The sequence below is a fragment of the Pteronotus mesoamericanus genome, unplaced genomic scaffold (genome assembly GCF_021234165.1).
Source record: "Pteronotus mesoamericanus isolate MK-2021 breed Mesoamerican mustached bat unplaced genomic scaffold, CSHL_Meso_final contig_246, whole genome shotgun sequence".
NCBI lineage: Eukaryota > Metazoa > Chordata > Mammalia > Chiroptera > Mormoopidae > Pteronotus > Pteronotus mesoamericanus.
The window spans coordinates 12,142,043-12,156,854 of NW_026555104.1; the positions used below are offsets into that span (position 1 = coordinate 12,142,043).

The following is a 14,812-nucleotide window of genomic DNA, read 5'->3' on the forward strand; positions in this document are numbered from 1 at the left end:
GAGAAAGCTCACTGATTCATTCAACAAACACTGGCTTGTGTTCTATTCACAGCACCCTTCCTGGGATAGGGAGGAGACAAGATGAACAAGGTGTGGTCCACTCTCACAGTTCACAATTCCAGGGGAGGGGGCAAATGAACAGACAATAGAAAAATAGAAAGCGGTCAGAGCCTGGAGAAGGATTCTGATAAGAGGGGACTAAATTCGCAGGAGGAGAAACCACCTCTAGTTGAGTCAAGGCTGGACTGGGAGCATGTGTACACGTGTGGTCAAGGGGCATTTTTGGAGAGCAGGCCCCTGTCCTGGCCTGTGGACCATCCTGGCATGCTCTTGCAAGATACACTCTTCTCAGCAGCTGGTAGGAATCCAAGATAGTTCTTTCTTTTCTATTACTTTACTTCAGGAGTCCTCACCTTAAATAGTCCTCATGATCCTGAGCATGTGTCCAGATGACAGTCCTATAAATCAATCCTGTTTTCAGTGTAATTTCCAAATGCTTCATCTTCCAGGGGGGTGGGTGGGGGGGACAGATATGAAGATGGCAGTGGTTTTCTCCATAGTGGGAACTTGCTGCATCTTGCAACCCACGCTTGCCTTTGAGGAGTTAATGATCTATATGCTAATAATAATGTGAATACTCATAGCAACATCACTTCCCAGCTGAAAAGTGTTCTATACTTTCCAAAAATCTTTGATACAATTCTATTTAAGGGTACATAGGGATAATAGAGTCCTTGCAATATAAATGCTGCTATTTAAGGGAACTCATTTGTCAGGAATGAAAACCCTTTTATAATGCAGATTAACCCTTCAGGTGTTATCCTGTACCTATTTTTAATGGATTGTCTGAAATGCCTAAATTTCTCTTTCATTCACCCAGATCTCTTCTCCCTCCACGGGCAGTGAGAGGCATGCCTGTGTCCCCAACTTGGGTGTTTCTTGAAGTGGGGGCCACCTATGTGATGATTCAAAAGATGATTTTACGTGGCACCTGGATATGTATGTGACATTTAGGTATATAGTTAGGTACATACTTTAGTGTATATTAGAAAAAATATGATTTGTACATCTTTTCTGTGATTTCATTATATCACACATGGGATAAGGCTGTGGTACTAAGAAGTCAGTTGTTGTAAAGAACAATATTAAGTAAATAATAGTGCAGGGGCTGTGTGACTGACAAACCTGTAAAGGTGGGATGTGAACACCCGAAGGCTGGAAACACGGCTGGGTCCCATGGGGCCTGCCTAGAGCTTTGGCCAGCCAGGCACCCAGAATATGGGACTCCGCCATGAGAGGAGGAGGATTTGGGCTTCACACACCCCCCTGCATTTGCCCCCATCCTCTCTGCTCTTTGTTCTGCTGAGGAATTTGCTGAAAGACATCTCCCCGTTAGTGCCTAGCACTGAGGAGAGGAGAGAAGAGAGAGTAGTGGATGTCCCTGCATTGTCTCTACTCGGAGAAGGGCTGGCCGGCCCGAGGCCCACGCCGGGAAGGAACGCAGCCCTTAGGCCCAGTAGCTTCTGCTCTGAGCAGACCCCACCGGGTGCTCCTTGCAAGCTGGCGTGGCCCGTGAGCTGAATTCTGCTGAGGGAGCGCCGCTTGGCCTGCGGCTCTGGATGACAGGCGGCTCTGCCTCTTCAGGCTCCGTTGTTGTCTTGGAGGAGATGACAGCTCCTGTACAGATGGTGTCTTGGCCTGGCCTAGAACCCCACCTTCGGAGGCTTCTTTTAGTCCCAACAGTAGCAGAACAGGCCAGAGCCAGTGAGGCCTCACTTATAGACAGTGCCCCTGCTCGAGTGTCTTGACCTCTTGGGTTTGGGGACCTCAAGCAGCCAGACTCTGAGACTAGCAGATTGTGTAAAACACTGGGGCGAAGGAGCCCACCGTGGCTCATTTCGTAAGCTCCGCTGCAGGAGGAAGTGCAGACGGTGTCCCTGGGCAGGCAGGCAGCTTTCCTGTGCTGGGGGGCCCTGAACTCTAGAGAAGTCCCCCTGGGGCACCTGGGCACCTCCAGAGGGCTCTTTGGGACAGAGACTGTCTCCCTCACTTGTGTTCGCAGTGCCTGGCACCTAATGAGGCACGAAGGGGCAATTGTTGAGCCCTGACATGTTATGAGATAAGAATAGCCCCACACGAATGCAAGAAACAATTGTGAATTTCTAGATGATTCTACACCAGGAACATGTGGGGTCTAAGGAAAGCAAAGAAAAGATGGAAGAGGTTTTTGGTGGCCTCTGAGAGCAGGCCTCCTATGATAAAATGCGCGGAATGTAACTTCATGTCACCTCCACCCCCACGCCGGCCCAAACTTCAGAGTGATTGTGGCCCAGAGTAGGGACTCTTGGGGGTGACTTGTAATCCCTTTGGGAAGCCCTCTCAAGGTTGGACTCTGAGGCGGAAGTTGCTTACAGAGTGGGTCTTGCTGAAATGGGCCGGACACGAGTCTGTGCTCATGCCAGGGCGCGTGCAGGCTTGGCGGGGGCTGCGAATCTCCAGGTCCTCACCTGCTCCTCGTCCAGCCAGCTCTACAGTAAGGCCACGGTCTTCCCCTAGTGACTTCCAGGCCCTCAGACAAACCCTTGGTTGGCAGGGAATGGGGGGAATGAGGCGCGGCAGGAGAGTTCCCCGTTTGCTCGTCATGTCATGCTGGGGAACCAGCAGGGTTTGTGCGCTGTGGAGCGAGGGGCAGGGGCTGTGGCTGGGGCCCTGCTCCGGCTCTGAGCTCGTTCCTCGGAGGGCGTGCCGCCCGCCTGCCTCGCGGACAGCTCCAGGCAGCTGGCGGTTTCAACTCTCTCTGACTCAGGAGAGTAATGGTCACACCTTCCAGGCTGCGGGATTTCAGTGAGTGAATCCATGGGAAAGTTAGGACAGTGCCCTGGTACTTGTGAAGCCATTGATAAAACTACTGTCCCTCCCTAAAGCTTGGCGTCCCTGCTAGTTTCCTATTGCCACTGAAACAAATTACCTCACATTTAGTGGCTTAAAACAACACATTTTTCACCTACACATGAGTCTGCAAGGGTCAGCAGGGCCGCGTTCCTTCTGGAGGCCCTGGGGGAAGAGAATCCGTTTCCATGCCTTTTCCAGCTTCTAGAGGCCTCCTGTGTTCTTAGCTCATGGAATGTCTTCAAAGCCAGCAGTGCAGCATCTTCCAGTACCCAGCCAGTCTCATCTCGTCTCCACCCCTCCACCCCTCCACCCCTCCACCCCTCCCCTCCCCTCCCCTCCCTCCCCTCCCCTCCCTCCCCCTCCCCTCTCCCCTCCCCTCTCCTCTCTTCTCCTCTTCCCCTCTCTTCTCCTGGGGTCACATCACCTCTTCTCTGACCCACCTGCCTGCCTCTCACAGGCCCCTTGTGATACATAGGGTCTACCTGGATAGTCCAGGACAATCTTCCCATCTAAAAATCCTTCATTTAATCACATCTGCAAAGTCCCTTTTGCCATATAAGATAACACATTCACAGGTTTGTGGGATTAGGGTGTGGACCTCTTTGGCAGGACCTTGTTTTCCATCACGGGGTCAGATACCATTTCCGAGACTGGTGGGGGTGTGCCTGCAGCCCAGATCCGCTCACTGGCTTGCTAATGGAAGGCCAAGGATTACGTCTCTCACCTGGGGAAAGGGCAGGAGAGCAGGGGAGCACTCGCTCTCCCGGGCAGGGAAAGCCACGGGGGGGAAGCCACTCTTCTCAGGACTTGGGAGACTTCCGAGACCTTCGCATGCTCTCCCAGACTATGCTCAGGGCCACATTTGATGTCCAGAGAGGGATATGTTTGAGATGCCAGGTAAGCATCTGATGCTTGAAAGAGGAACACAAGAGTAAGGACATTATTGGAGCAGAGGACAAGCATGGATTTTGGTGTTCCTGGCTGTGTGACCCTGGGCTAGTCCTTTCCCTCTTTTAAGTCCTCTTTGCTTTCATTTGTGTAATGGAAACAAACCTCAATGAGGCATTTGAAGGCCAAATGAGAGCATGGAAAGAACTTACAAGCGTTAATAAATGTCAGGTGCCCACATGTTAGGGGTATCACCTGGTGCTGGGCTCCAGGGACACGCATAGGAGTGTGACGCAGGTACTTCAAAGGCTCCATGAAACCAACGGGCAGGTAATGAGATGGGGTCCCCATCAGGTCTGAGGGTCAATGCCACAGACCCTGACATGAGAGTTGATGCTGTAGGCTGGAGACTTAAGCTGTGCCTCCAAGGAGACGTGGGCATTCAGTAAATATTTGTTGAATGAATAAATTAAGTGAAAGAATAACCTACTGAATCCCCAGGCAATCACATTTTGCTGTATTGATATTCAGTCCTTGGCAAACATCAGGTGTAAGGTGGCACACTCTGAAGATTGATCTGGCTTTGGTGTGTAGAGTGGAGGGAGGAGAGCCGGGGGTTAGAAGAACTGGCCTGCAGAGCGGATGCTATAGGCCCAGCCACAGCAGAGGGGAGGAGTGGAACAGGAGGGAGGAGTCTTGGTGAGAGACTAGCATTCAAGGCTAAATGAGGCGTGATCTCCACCACAGGGGAGGGGAGGGAGGGGGCAGGAGGCCACCAGGCCACCGGGGTCTGTGCCTTACAAAATGAGGCAGTCAGGCTATGATGGGGGGCCCCCACCGCTAGCACCTTTCCTTGTGAATTTGAACCTCTGGGGACAGGAAGATACAGTCAGAGGTGTAGCTAAAAGACCACACAGCTGGAGGTCCTATGGCCACTTTCATCCCATCCTTTCTACCCCTACCCTCAGTTTGCAGATCACGTCTTCTGGGGAACCCCCCCGTGCCGTGCCCTCACATGTGACCATGCCCTGCCTCAGTCATGACTCTGACTTCCCTTCCCAACTGTGTCCCCCCTTTAAACTGTCCCCTACACATGCAGCCAGGTCCTTTGTTGTCTTGCTCACTATCATATGGCTGAATAGGTGGAAGGGTGAGTGGGTGGGTGGATGGATGGGGGAATGGGTATCAAGTAAGGAAAGGTGGAAAAAAGGATGAGAGAGAAATGAAGCAAGATATTAGCGTGGGAATACGGGTGATTGTTTTTCCCTTTATATGTTTGTATTTGCCAGATTTTCCATAATAAGTATATTTGTCATTTATCCCCTATAAAAATGTAAGTTAAAGAAAAATAAAAGGCCAGAAAACAGACCACTCAGGATTCCGGCCTGCTTTCTCATGAGCTGTTGACATTTGGTTTGCTCTCGTACAGGTGGAAGCAGGGAAAGGCTTGGAGATGAGGAAGCTGGTTCTCTCAGGGTTCCTGGCCAGCGAAGAGATCTACATTAACCAGCTGGAAGCCCTGTTGCTGGTGAGTACATGCTCTGGGCCCTTCTGGTCCCCTTTTTGGACAGTGTCGTGCTCCTAAACTGCTTTTGGAGTTAGAAAGGAAAGAGGATCTGAACCAGTTCTTCCCTGTGGACAGAGTTGGTGGTACTGTTCTGCTTACAGCTTGGTGTCAAGCAGCCGGGCCATTGCCAGAAAGGGCTCACGCTCTCCATTACCTGCTCCGGGAAAGGCAGGAGAAGAAGCACAGCTAGGTGGTGGTGGCAGACACTCCATCACCTAAGACCATGGCACGGGCATTACTAATCGACCTGTCCAGGGGAGGGTCTGCCCCCCACTTCCCCACTGTGCTCTGGAGCCTCTGTGTAGTCAGTTGAGTTGAGACTTCTCTGTTGTTACTGATCCCGGGCCTTCCTCCTTCCTGCAACAGTGAACTATTTGCGCCATCCCAAGGCCCTGTGGCAGGAAATGTGAGGTGGAGGGCTCTCTGTGCCAATTTGAGATGTGCCGTAGCTCTGAGGCGTTAGACCAGCTCCAGGCCTCAGTTTCCTCTCCAAGGCGGGGGCATTGCTGTGAGAATCAGACAAGCGGGGAAATGCTGTTAAAATGTTTTCAAAAAATAAAGGTACTACACAGATGTAAGATGTTCCAGCCTTTGAAGAAAGTGCTTATTAGATGTGTCTGGAGATTATGCAGAGTGATTGTGGCATGTAAAGTTCTCTTTATGGGTGTTTTGCAGTCTGAGACATATGATGGTATCAGAAAAAAGGGAGAATAAGAAATGTAGGTGCAGCCCTGGCCAGGCAGCTCAGTTGGTTTGAGCATTACCTGTACACCAAAAGGTTGTGGGTTTGATTCCTGGTCAGGGCACATACCTAGGTTGCTGGTTCAATTCCCTGTCGGGATGTGTATGGGAGGCAACTGATCGATGTCTCTCTCTGTCTCCAATCAATGAACATATCCTCAGGTGAGGACCAAAAAGAAATGTAGATGCAGAGCAGTAGAAATTCATTCTCACAAGAATTGTAAGATACAGATTTATGTACTTATGTTGTCACCCAGTGTCCCAGGGGACTTCACATTTATTAGCCAAGGGATAACTATTGAAATGTGCAGATGTAACACACTGGACTGAGTTTGTGGTGAACCTCACGGGGAGTTTATTGGAATGCACAGCAATGTTTTCAAGTGAGGGACAATATGGCAGATAAATGAGGTCTCTGGTCTGGGGCCAGAGCTAGCGCAGGGTCCACCCTGCCATTAATAACAGACTTGCCACACTGTCAGACAGATTGTGCGTCTTGGCCATTAGTAGATTGACCCAGCATTTAAATATGAAAGAGGAAGAAAATATCAGCACATATCACATAAGTACTGTTTCATGAAACTTGTGATTTGTTGTATGTATGTGTATGCATATATGTATATACTGGCCCATATTATTTTTTACATGTGTTGTAGGGCTTGAAAACCACTGGCTTTGGGCAAGCCTTGCATAATCTCCTTGAGCCTCAGTTTCTTCATGAGGATGAGAATAGCACCATTAACCTCTTTTCTTCATGGAGTTGAGAAGACTAGGTGATCCTATTTGGGACCTGGTACAGTGCCCAGTACTTGGGCACTTAAATATTAACTGAAGGAAGGAGGACAGGCAGCTGACCCGCCAGATTCATGAGAAACACAACTTATAAACTATGAATTACTGAACCAAAATTAGAGGGCGTGGTTGTCATTACTAAAAGGATGCATATTTGAAAGGAGTTCAACAAAGGAAGAGTGGCCCGTCTTTGCATCCCTGCTTGACCAGAAACTCGCCCTCGGCCTTCAGCAGATCACTGAACCTTTGTGCCTCATTTTCTCCATCTGTAGACTGGGTGTACTGATATTAGGGCAGGAGGTCCTCATGACAATGCTGATGAGAAACCCTAGGAACCTAGCTCTTGTTTACATCGGTTAGCCTACGATAAAATTGGGTTTACTTCAAGTCACAGAACCCATGGAAGACATCGAGGACCTAGCTTTGTTCAAAGGCTTGTTGTGAGAATCACACGGGTTTGTATAGGAGTTTTGTACAGGAAGCTCTTAGAAAAGAGCCAAAGTGTTAGCTGATAATATTATTTTCTCCAGTGCTGGGAGGGAGTCAGGTTAGGGCCTGTTAGTCCCTAACAAACACACCCTCGCCCTGAAGGAAGGGGAGGAGCACGTTCTCCTCAGAAGCCTGCCATTCTCATCCCAGCTTGCGGTTGGGTTGGTTCTCATCTGTCTTTGGGACTAACTTGAGTTTCCATTTGTCCCAACAAAGATAACAACAGATTTAGAGGCCAAGACACTCCCTCCCCGCCTTGCCTTTCTAACAGCTCATGTCCCAAAGGCAAAAACTATAAGGCTGGGGTCCTTTCTCTCCAGACCAGTTCGCTCATCCTGGGCCCCTGATCTGTTCTTTCTTTAGTGGAGGTGACAGTGAGATAGGGACTCAGCAGCTGGGAGGCCTGGTCTGTGGCTGGAAGGCTCCAGGAAGAGGGAGCAGGACCCACCACAGCCACAGCCCCTGCTGATAGGCCTCAGAGATAAGGAGTCAAACCCTTCTCCCTCCTCGGAGCTGGGAGCCCTCCTTCCCCTCTCAGCTGCCTAGCAGCTAAGCCCTTTCTTTGCTTTTCAGGGTGATCTGACAAAGGGGCTCAGGGGAGACAATCTGCCCTCCGAGCTCCCTCTTCCTCCCAGGCATCACCCCACCCCATGCCCACAGCTTTGCTCCTAATGTGTTTGATTGTTCTACGCTTAACACTTCCTGATATGCCAGGATGAGGTGTGTGTACCTATGACTGTGTACACACACAAGCACAGACAGGGATGTCACACAGGAGCCTCTGTTCCTGCCCCCTGGTTGCTGGCTGGGCAAGGCTTGGTCGCCTGGACTCCTGCAGGCTCCTGGTGGGCTCAGATTACAAATGGAGTGGGTCTGAGAGGCTGGGCTGGGCTGGAGAGTAGAGACAAAGCAAATACATGGAATCCTGCATCCATTCCCTGCCCCCCTCCCCCCAAATCTGAGTAATGAGCTGGGTACCTGCAGCACCTCCCACCACCAGGCCGCAACTGGCCCTCCTCTCTAAGACTCTCATTCTGGCATTTGCTTTGTAGTTCCTAGGCATTCCTAGGCGTCTTGAGCTCAGGCTCCTTATCTTGTAAAATAGATTAATGGCGTTCTTCTGCCTGGGCCAGGAGGTAGTAGTTAGTAAACAGGCCTTGCCAACCGCCTCTGGGCCTTCTGGGATAGGAGGTAGAGGAGGAAGTGGGCCGATTTCTTTGCTCTGTTTCAAAAGACAAGTAGCTGGAGGACAGAGCAGATAAATGGTTGTGGGAAGTCCCATTTGGAGTTAGAGCCTCCTCAGCACCATCCTCCTGAGAAGCACTTCACAGGAAAGCGAGTCAGGTTAGGCTCTGAAGTCCCTCAGGAGTCCTCTCTAAGACGCCCCTTCCCCCCTGAAAACAGAGAGCGCCCTGCCCTGGCCCTCTGCAGCGGGGTTGCTGGATGACTGGGGAGGAGGAGGAAACTGGCAGGCCCCCTCCGGCCCAGGGGCAGTGCCGGGTTGCCTGTGCCTTTTCACCCGCACCACCTGACGCCTGTATTCGGGGCTGCACCAGCTAAAAATAACTGCCTCCTAGAGTCTCCGGGCAGCCAGGGGCACACACAGCGCTTCCTAAAGGTCCCCAGACTTGTCCCAAAAACCACCTGATGATGCTCCAGTGCAGGCCCTGGCCATGTGACCTGCTGCTGGAGAGCACCCATTTCTTCTTTTGTAGGCAGAGTAGGAAGTTTAGGAGGAAGCAGAGCTGTGGTAGCTCGTCCCTGCGTAGGCAGCTCACAAATGCTTCCCAAGCGCAGCTTCTGAGAAGTCCTGACTCCTTTGCCTTCCTAGGACTGTTCTCTTCCTATTTCCTTTATTCTCTCCTTGGTGAAGATTGCACCATGGCAGGGACAGGGATTAGTGTTCTGGGACTCTGTGGTGACTTGGACCCTCCATTGGGTCCTGGCAAGAAGGATGAGCGTAAACTATGACAGTGTGATCCTGAGAGACAGTGTACCCTTCCCAGGCTGCTATGAGCCATGAAGCTGAGTGTGGCCACCACCTGGGGTTGGAAGAACAGCATTCCTTTTTTCCTGGCTTCTGGTTACTTCTGTTTCCCTGCCAGACAGGCTTACCCAGGCCCCACCTCTCCATTTGCTCAGATCGTCCCAACTTTCAAGGCCTGTTTCTGTCACCTCCTCTGTGAAGCCCCCCGAGTCGCACCAGCACAACCTTGAGACCAAGTCGGTTGGTATTTACAGTCCGAATTGGGTAATACCCTATCTTGCTTTGTCCGCTGGGGTGTTTCATCTGTGTTGGTCCAGTTTACCCAAATAGAAATAACATTCTCCAGAGCAAGGGTTGTGAGTCAGAACAATAATCTCCTGAAAAGAACACTGGACCCCATCATTCCACTGCTTAAATCCCTCCGGGGAAAGCCAGGTCATTGCTTGGGCTTAAAAGCTGCGTGCCTTCCCCTGCATGACCTGGCCGCTGCCCCCCAACCCCCAGCCCTGCTTTAGGTCCCTCCCCTCCTACCCTTGCCCACGGGCTCGCTGGCTCCATTCCAGCTCCTCTGTCACCGAACCTGTTCCCACTTCAGGCTTGGGCGTTGAGGAAGTCTTCCTGGAATACTGTCCCCTTTGCCCTCGTGTCTCCATTTCAGGGTAAATGTCCCCGTTAGCTCCTGTCTCAAAACATGCCCTTCTTCGTTCCCTCAATGCATGTCTGTGTGATTCTGTGTTGGAATTATTTCCTTGTGTTTTGTCTGTCTCCTGTACTAGACGGGAGGCCCCCTGGGGGCAGTGACTTGTGAATCATGGGACACCTCCCCTCCAAAGCCCCGTTCCCATCTAGCCTCACATCGTTAGGTACTTGGGATATTATTTGTGGGGTGAGTAGCAATAATAGTAGCAGCTAACATTTTTGATTGCCTTCTCTGTACCAGGTACATACTCAATTATTTTATATAAATAATGGTTTTTAATCCTCCCATCAGTGTTATTGAAAAGGTAATAGCCCAGTTTTACAGAAGAGGCTGCTAAGGCCCAGAGATGCTAAGTGACTTGCCCAGAGCTACTAAGTGGTAGAGCTGGGACTCACACCCACACGGCCTGCCCGCACCGCCCATGGCAAGCCCCCTGCTACTTCCCTAGCAAAGGGCTGGACATGAAGGCTTTGTTGGTTTCAGCACTCAGAGGGTCAGAAGGAGGGCTTCTGCTTTTTCTTGCCTTTTTCATCATGTCTGGACTTTTTTAGAGCTGAGAGGACAAGGGAGCCAGAAGTTGGAGAACTGTCTGGGTGTCTGAGTAGATGGGACTTCCTCTTGTGGACAGACTTGGACGCTGCCGCCGTCAGAGTGCGACAGGTGGGAGGCTGGAGTGGAGCCTGGCCGGGAGGCGCGGCTGCGGCCAGCTCAGCGGGCGGTCGTCCCTTAGAGCGAGGCGGGGACGACTCCGGTCTCCCTCAGCGGAGGGGTCCCCTCCAGTCCAGCACTGAGTCACCCATTTCCTGCTACAATGCTCCTCTCGTTGAACGGCTCACCACCCAGTCCTGTGACCCAGTGGGGAACAGCTCTCATGAGTCCCCACCTGCCCACGTGGCTCATTGCTGTTCCTGCACCTCCAGAGTGGCCCACGCTAAGGCAGGGGCCTCTCTCCACGCACAGCAGCCGTGTCTGACTCACGCTTCTCTCTTCCAGGTGGCCGTGCCCTCCCTGCTTTTGCCCTCTCTTTGTGGCGGGTGTCTGGACCCTGTCACTTGGAGGGCCCTTGGAGTGCAGTCTGGGCATCTTTGAGGGCCTTGGGGCTGAAGGAAGGTCAATCAGAGAAGAGCTCTTTATCCTTCAGGACCAGTTTTTGTTTGTTTGTTTCTTCCTGATTTTAGAGTCAGTGTTTATTCACTGAAAGCCGTTTAGAGAATAGAGAAAATCACACTGAAGAAAATGCACCCAAGCCCCACTCTCCCACGGTCCCACTGCGGGGCGCGCAGGCGGTGGCTTCAGCTCCCAGCCAGGGCTGGGGGGTGGTCCTGAGTCACTGGCTGTCATCTCCTCCCTCCACCTTCAGGCCCGTGGAGCACCTCAGTGTGGACAGCAGAGATGACAGACAGGTTTCATTTTGCATGTCAACCTTGGCATTGAGGAAGGGTCTAGACTACAACCAGGCTCAGTGAGAGAGAGAGATGTGGTCACTTAGCAATGTCTGCCACAGGTACAGGAAGCAGGGCAGTGGCATGTATGCCACCTGTCGCTCTCTCTGGACTCAGCGATGGGAACTTGAAATATCAGTGCAGCTGAGTCTCTTCAGGACTCTGTTCCCAAGTCCTAGAGTCACGTTTTGTCCCTTGGTCCCTTCCACTGAAGTGTGACAGGAGAGCTTATGACAGACAGCATGAGGCCACTTTGAAAGAAAGACACAGGCGAGGGGTGGGCGGAATGTGTCCTGGTACAGCCTGGGACCTGGCAGGGCTGCCAGGCCAGGCTCTGGCTGTCAGGTCCCCTCTTCGTGCAGTTACACACGTTGAGGCCTGTGGCAGCAGCGACTTGGTACAGACCTCGCTTCAGGCGCCCTGCCGTCCGGGGCCTTGTCTGGGCAGAGCTCTGGCGAGGGAAGGGCTCGTCAGCACCCTGGGCCTGCTGACACTGATGTACTTGCCTGCTCCCCCTCCTCCTCTCTCCCAGCCCATGAAGCCCCTGAAGGCCACAGCCACCACCTCCCAGCCCGTGCTCACCATCCAGCAGATCGAAACCATCTTCTACAAGATCCAGGACATCTATGAAATCCACAAAGAGTTCTACGACAACCTCTGCCCCAAGGTGCAGCAGTGGGACAGCCAGGTCACCATGGGCCACCTCTTCCAGAAGCTGGTGAGTGTTGCGTTGATAGAGGGTCCTTACCCAGGGCCTCAGTGGAGCTGCTACTGGAGGTGAGGACCAGCCACCCCCGGCCCCCCGGCTCTCCCTGAAGCTCTCCATGTCCTGGAGGGAAGCCTGGGTGGCGCCTGCACTCCCGGCCTCCCCCGTGAAGCCACGAGTGTTCTAGGGATGCTGGAGACAGGCCGTGTGCATAGGTGCTCCTGGCAGGGTACTGTTTCTCTCCCCTGCTGGGGTCCAGGTCCCCTGGCCCTCCATGGCAGGGGCATGTGCAGGGTGGACGGGCAGGAACTGCCCACCTGAGACGGCAGGTATTTGCTGCTGGTTGGGGAAGACTATGTCAGATAGCGAGCTTCTCCCCGCAGGACCCGGGAGCAGAAAGCAGTGAGAACCCGGCCCTCCCACCACTGCAGGGGAGGGGAGAGGCTGTGGGGGGTAGAATTATGGGGAGACTTGGTGTTAGGAGGGACTGGCAGAGGTCTTCGCGTGCCCAGGGCTTCTGTGACACCTTCTCCCATAGCCCTGTGTCTTTGTCTGGCTGTGTCCCCTGGAGGACCCTCAGGCCAGACTCACGGGGGCCCCCACCGGGCTCTCCCTGGGCTTTCCCCCATAACTTCTGCCAGCCTGACAGGTGGGAAGGGAGTCAGTGGCTGCCGTGGTCAGGTGAGAATGGTGGGGGGCAGGAGCAGCGCCCCTCCTCCTCCTCCTCCCCTGCAGTGGTAGGACTGGTTGAGTGGACAGACCTCAGCTTCCCTTACACTGGAGAAGACCCTTGCTTGACTACTCCCAGGGCTTTAAGCTCAGCATGTTCAAAACTGTACTCCTTGTCTCTAAGTTCTTTGGTCTTCCAGCCGCTACCTCAGTGGGTGCTGCCACCGTCCTGTCCTCCGTCCGTCTAGGACTCCCTTAGACTCGCCCTTGGCACTTCCCTTCCTCTGCCCCCTCCTCCCTCACTCTTATATCCCTCAGAGTCCACATCTGCAGCGCTCACGGCCACCTGCCTCCCCACCAGCTCCGGGGCCACACCTGGACCACTGCTGTAGCCTCAAGAGTGGCTCCTGCCTCCGGGCCCACCCACCGTCCACCTCCCACCTCACCTAATAGCAGGGGAGTTATCCGAACTCCTGGCCAGGCCTTCCTTCTCCCCTACTTAAATCCCTCTAGTGGCGCCCCCTTGCCCACTGGGTGAAGACCAGGCTCTGAGCAATGGCTCAGGAGACCCTTCGAATGCCACCCCCTGGCCGCTGCCTCCCCTTCCGCACCCCGCCATGCCCCGACCCTGAACTTTCTGTTCTCAGTTCACACTACAGGCACTCTTGACCTCTCTGTACTTGTGGCTCTAGCTGTCTGAAATGTCCTTCCCCATCTGGTCTGGCTTCTCCTGGTCAGTTCCCTGCCTAGAAGTGACCTCCTTGGAGAAGCCTTCCCCAGCCCCTCGAAGGCAGCCCCTCCCATTATCCCCTCGGCGAACACTGTAACTGCCTGTCTCCCCAAAACCGTAAGCTCTGGGAAAGCAGACCGTATTTGCTTTGTCATTAGACCCCCCAGAACCAGCCCAGTGCTGCAATAGTGAATGACTGAGGGAATGAGTACACTGGGACTGTGGAGAACTTGGGGGGGCATTGAGGGAGACCTCACAGGGCCTGTGGTCTGTGTCCTGAGAGACCAGCAGTGTTGCAGGGACAAGCACAGCTTCTAGAGCCAGGTCACAACTGCGTTTGCCACATATTAAACCTGTAAATTGGGTAACCTACCCAGTCTCTCTGTGATTTGGATTCCTTATCTATAAAAATGAGGATAATAGAAGTATTTATTCCCATTGGAATCTTGTGGGGATTACATGCAAAGTGCTTGGAACAGAGCCTGGAACATAGTAAATTAGCCAATACTCAATAGTTAGCCATGACCATTACTGTTGTTGCTGCTATTATTACTATTATGATGATGATGATGAATATTATTAGGGAGAGGCACCCTAGAAGGTGTTGCAAGGGAACCCCTCACTCCTGGCTCTGGCAGCTCCGGAGTACTCGCCCCGTTCCGGGATGGCAAACACCCTTTCACCGCTCAGCCTGGTCCCAGAAACCTGAGCTGATTGGCTTGGGGCAGCCTCTCTTAGCCCTCAGGAGGGCAGACGAGACCGAGCCTGAGAGCAGGAGGGTGCACACCCCCGAGTATAGTAGAAAGACTGTCCTTGTTTATCTTTGTCACTTGGAGCCTGCTGTCACCAGGGTCCCTCATTCTAGTCCCAGCTCCCTGGGCCCGGCCATGAATGTGCACCCCACCTCACCTCCCCCAGCATCACAGACTGAGATTTGAAGCCCTTGGGGCTGCAGGCTCCAGAGGGGAGGGCCTGGGTGGAGCCAGGACAGGCTGGGCATCTGGAGGCAGTTGCTTTTCCTCTGGTCTCCGGGTATTTGATTATCCATCACAGACAGAAGGGAATTTGCATGTTTGCTGTTTGTTTTATGAGATCACCCCAGTGCCTGGCTGCTGTTTCCAAGCAACATGCACTTCCCAGTTAACAGCCCTGGTAGGCAGGGCCTTGAGCCCTATAGGTGAGGGCGTCTCGTGGAAACCACAGTGCCCA

The 14,812-nt window shown here is 52.9% G+C and overlaps 1 protein-coding gene across 3 annotated transcripts in view; it reads left to right on the forward strand.

The window, feature by feature from the left end:
• Nucleotides 1–14,812, forward strand: part of ABR (ABR activator of RhoGEF and GTPase) — a 140,487-nt gene that overhangs the window by 63,289 nt on the left and 62,386 nt on the right. For all 3 annotated transcript variants that reach the window (XM_054573272.1, XM_054573270.1, XM_054573271.1), the window contains 2 exons: nt 5,210–5,308; nt 12,031–12,216. In XM_054573272.1, the coding sequence (XP_054429247.1) occupies nt 5,234–5,308; nt 12,031–12,216 (261 nt within the window). In that variant the 5' untranslated portion in view covers nt 5,210–5,233. The remainder of the gene's footprint in view (nt 1–5,209; nt 5,309–12,030; nt 12,217–14,812) is intronic.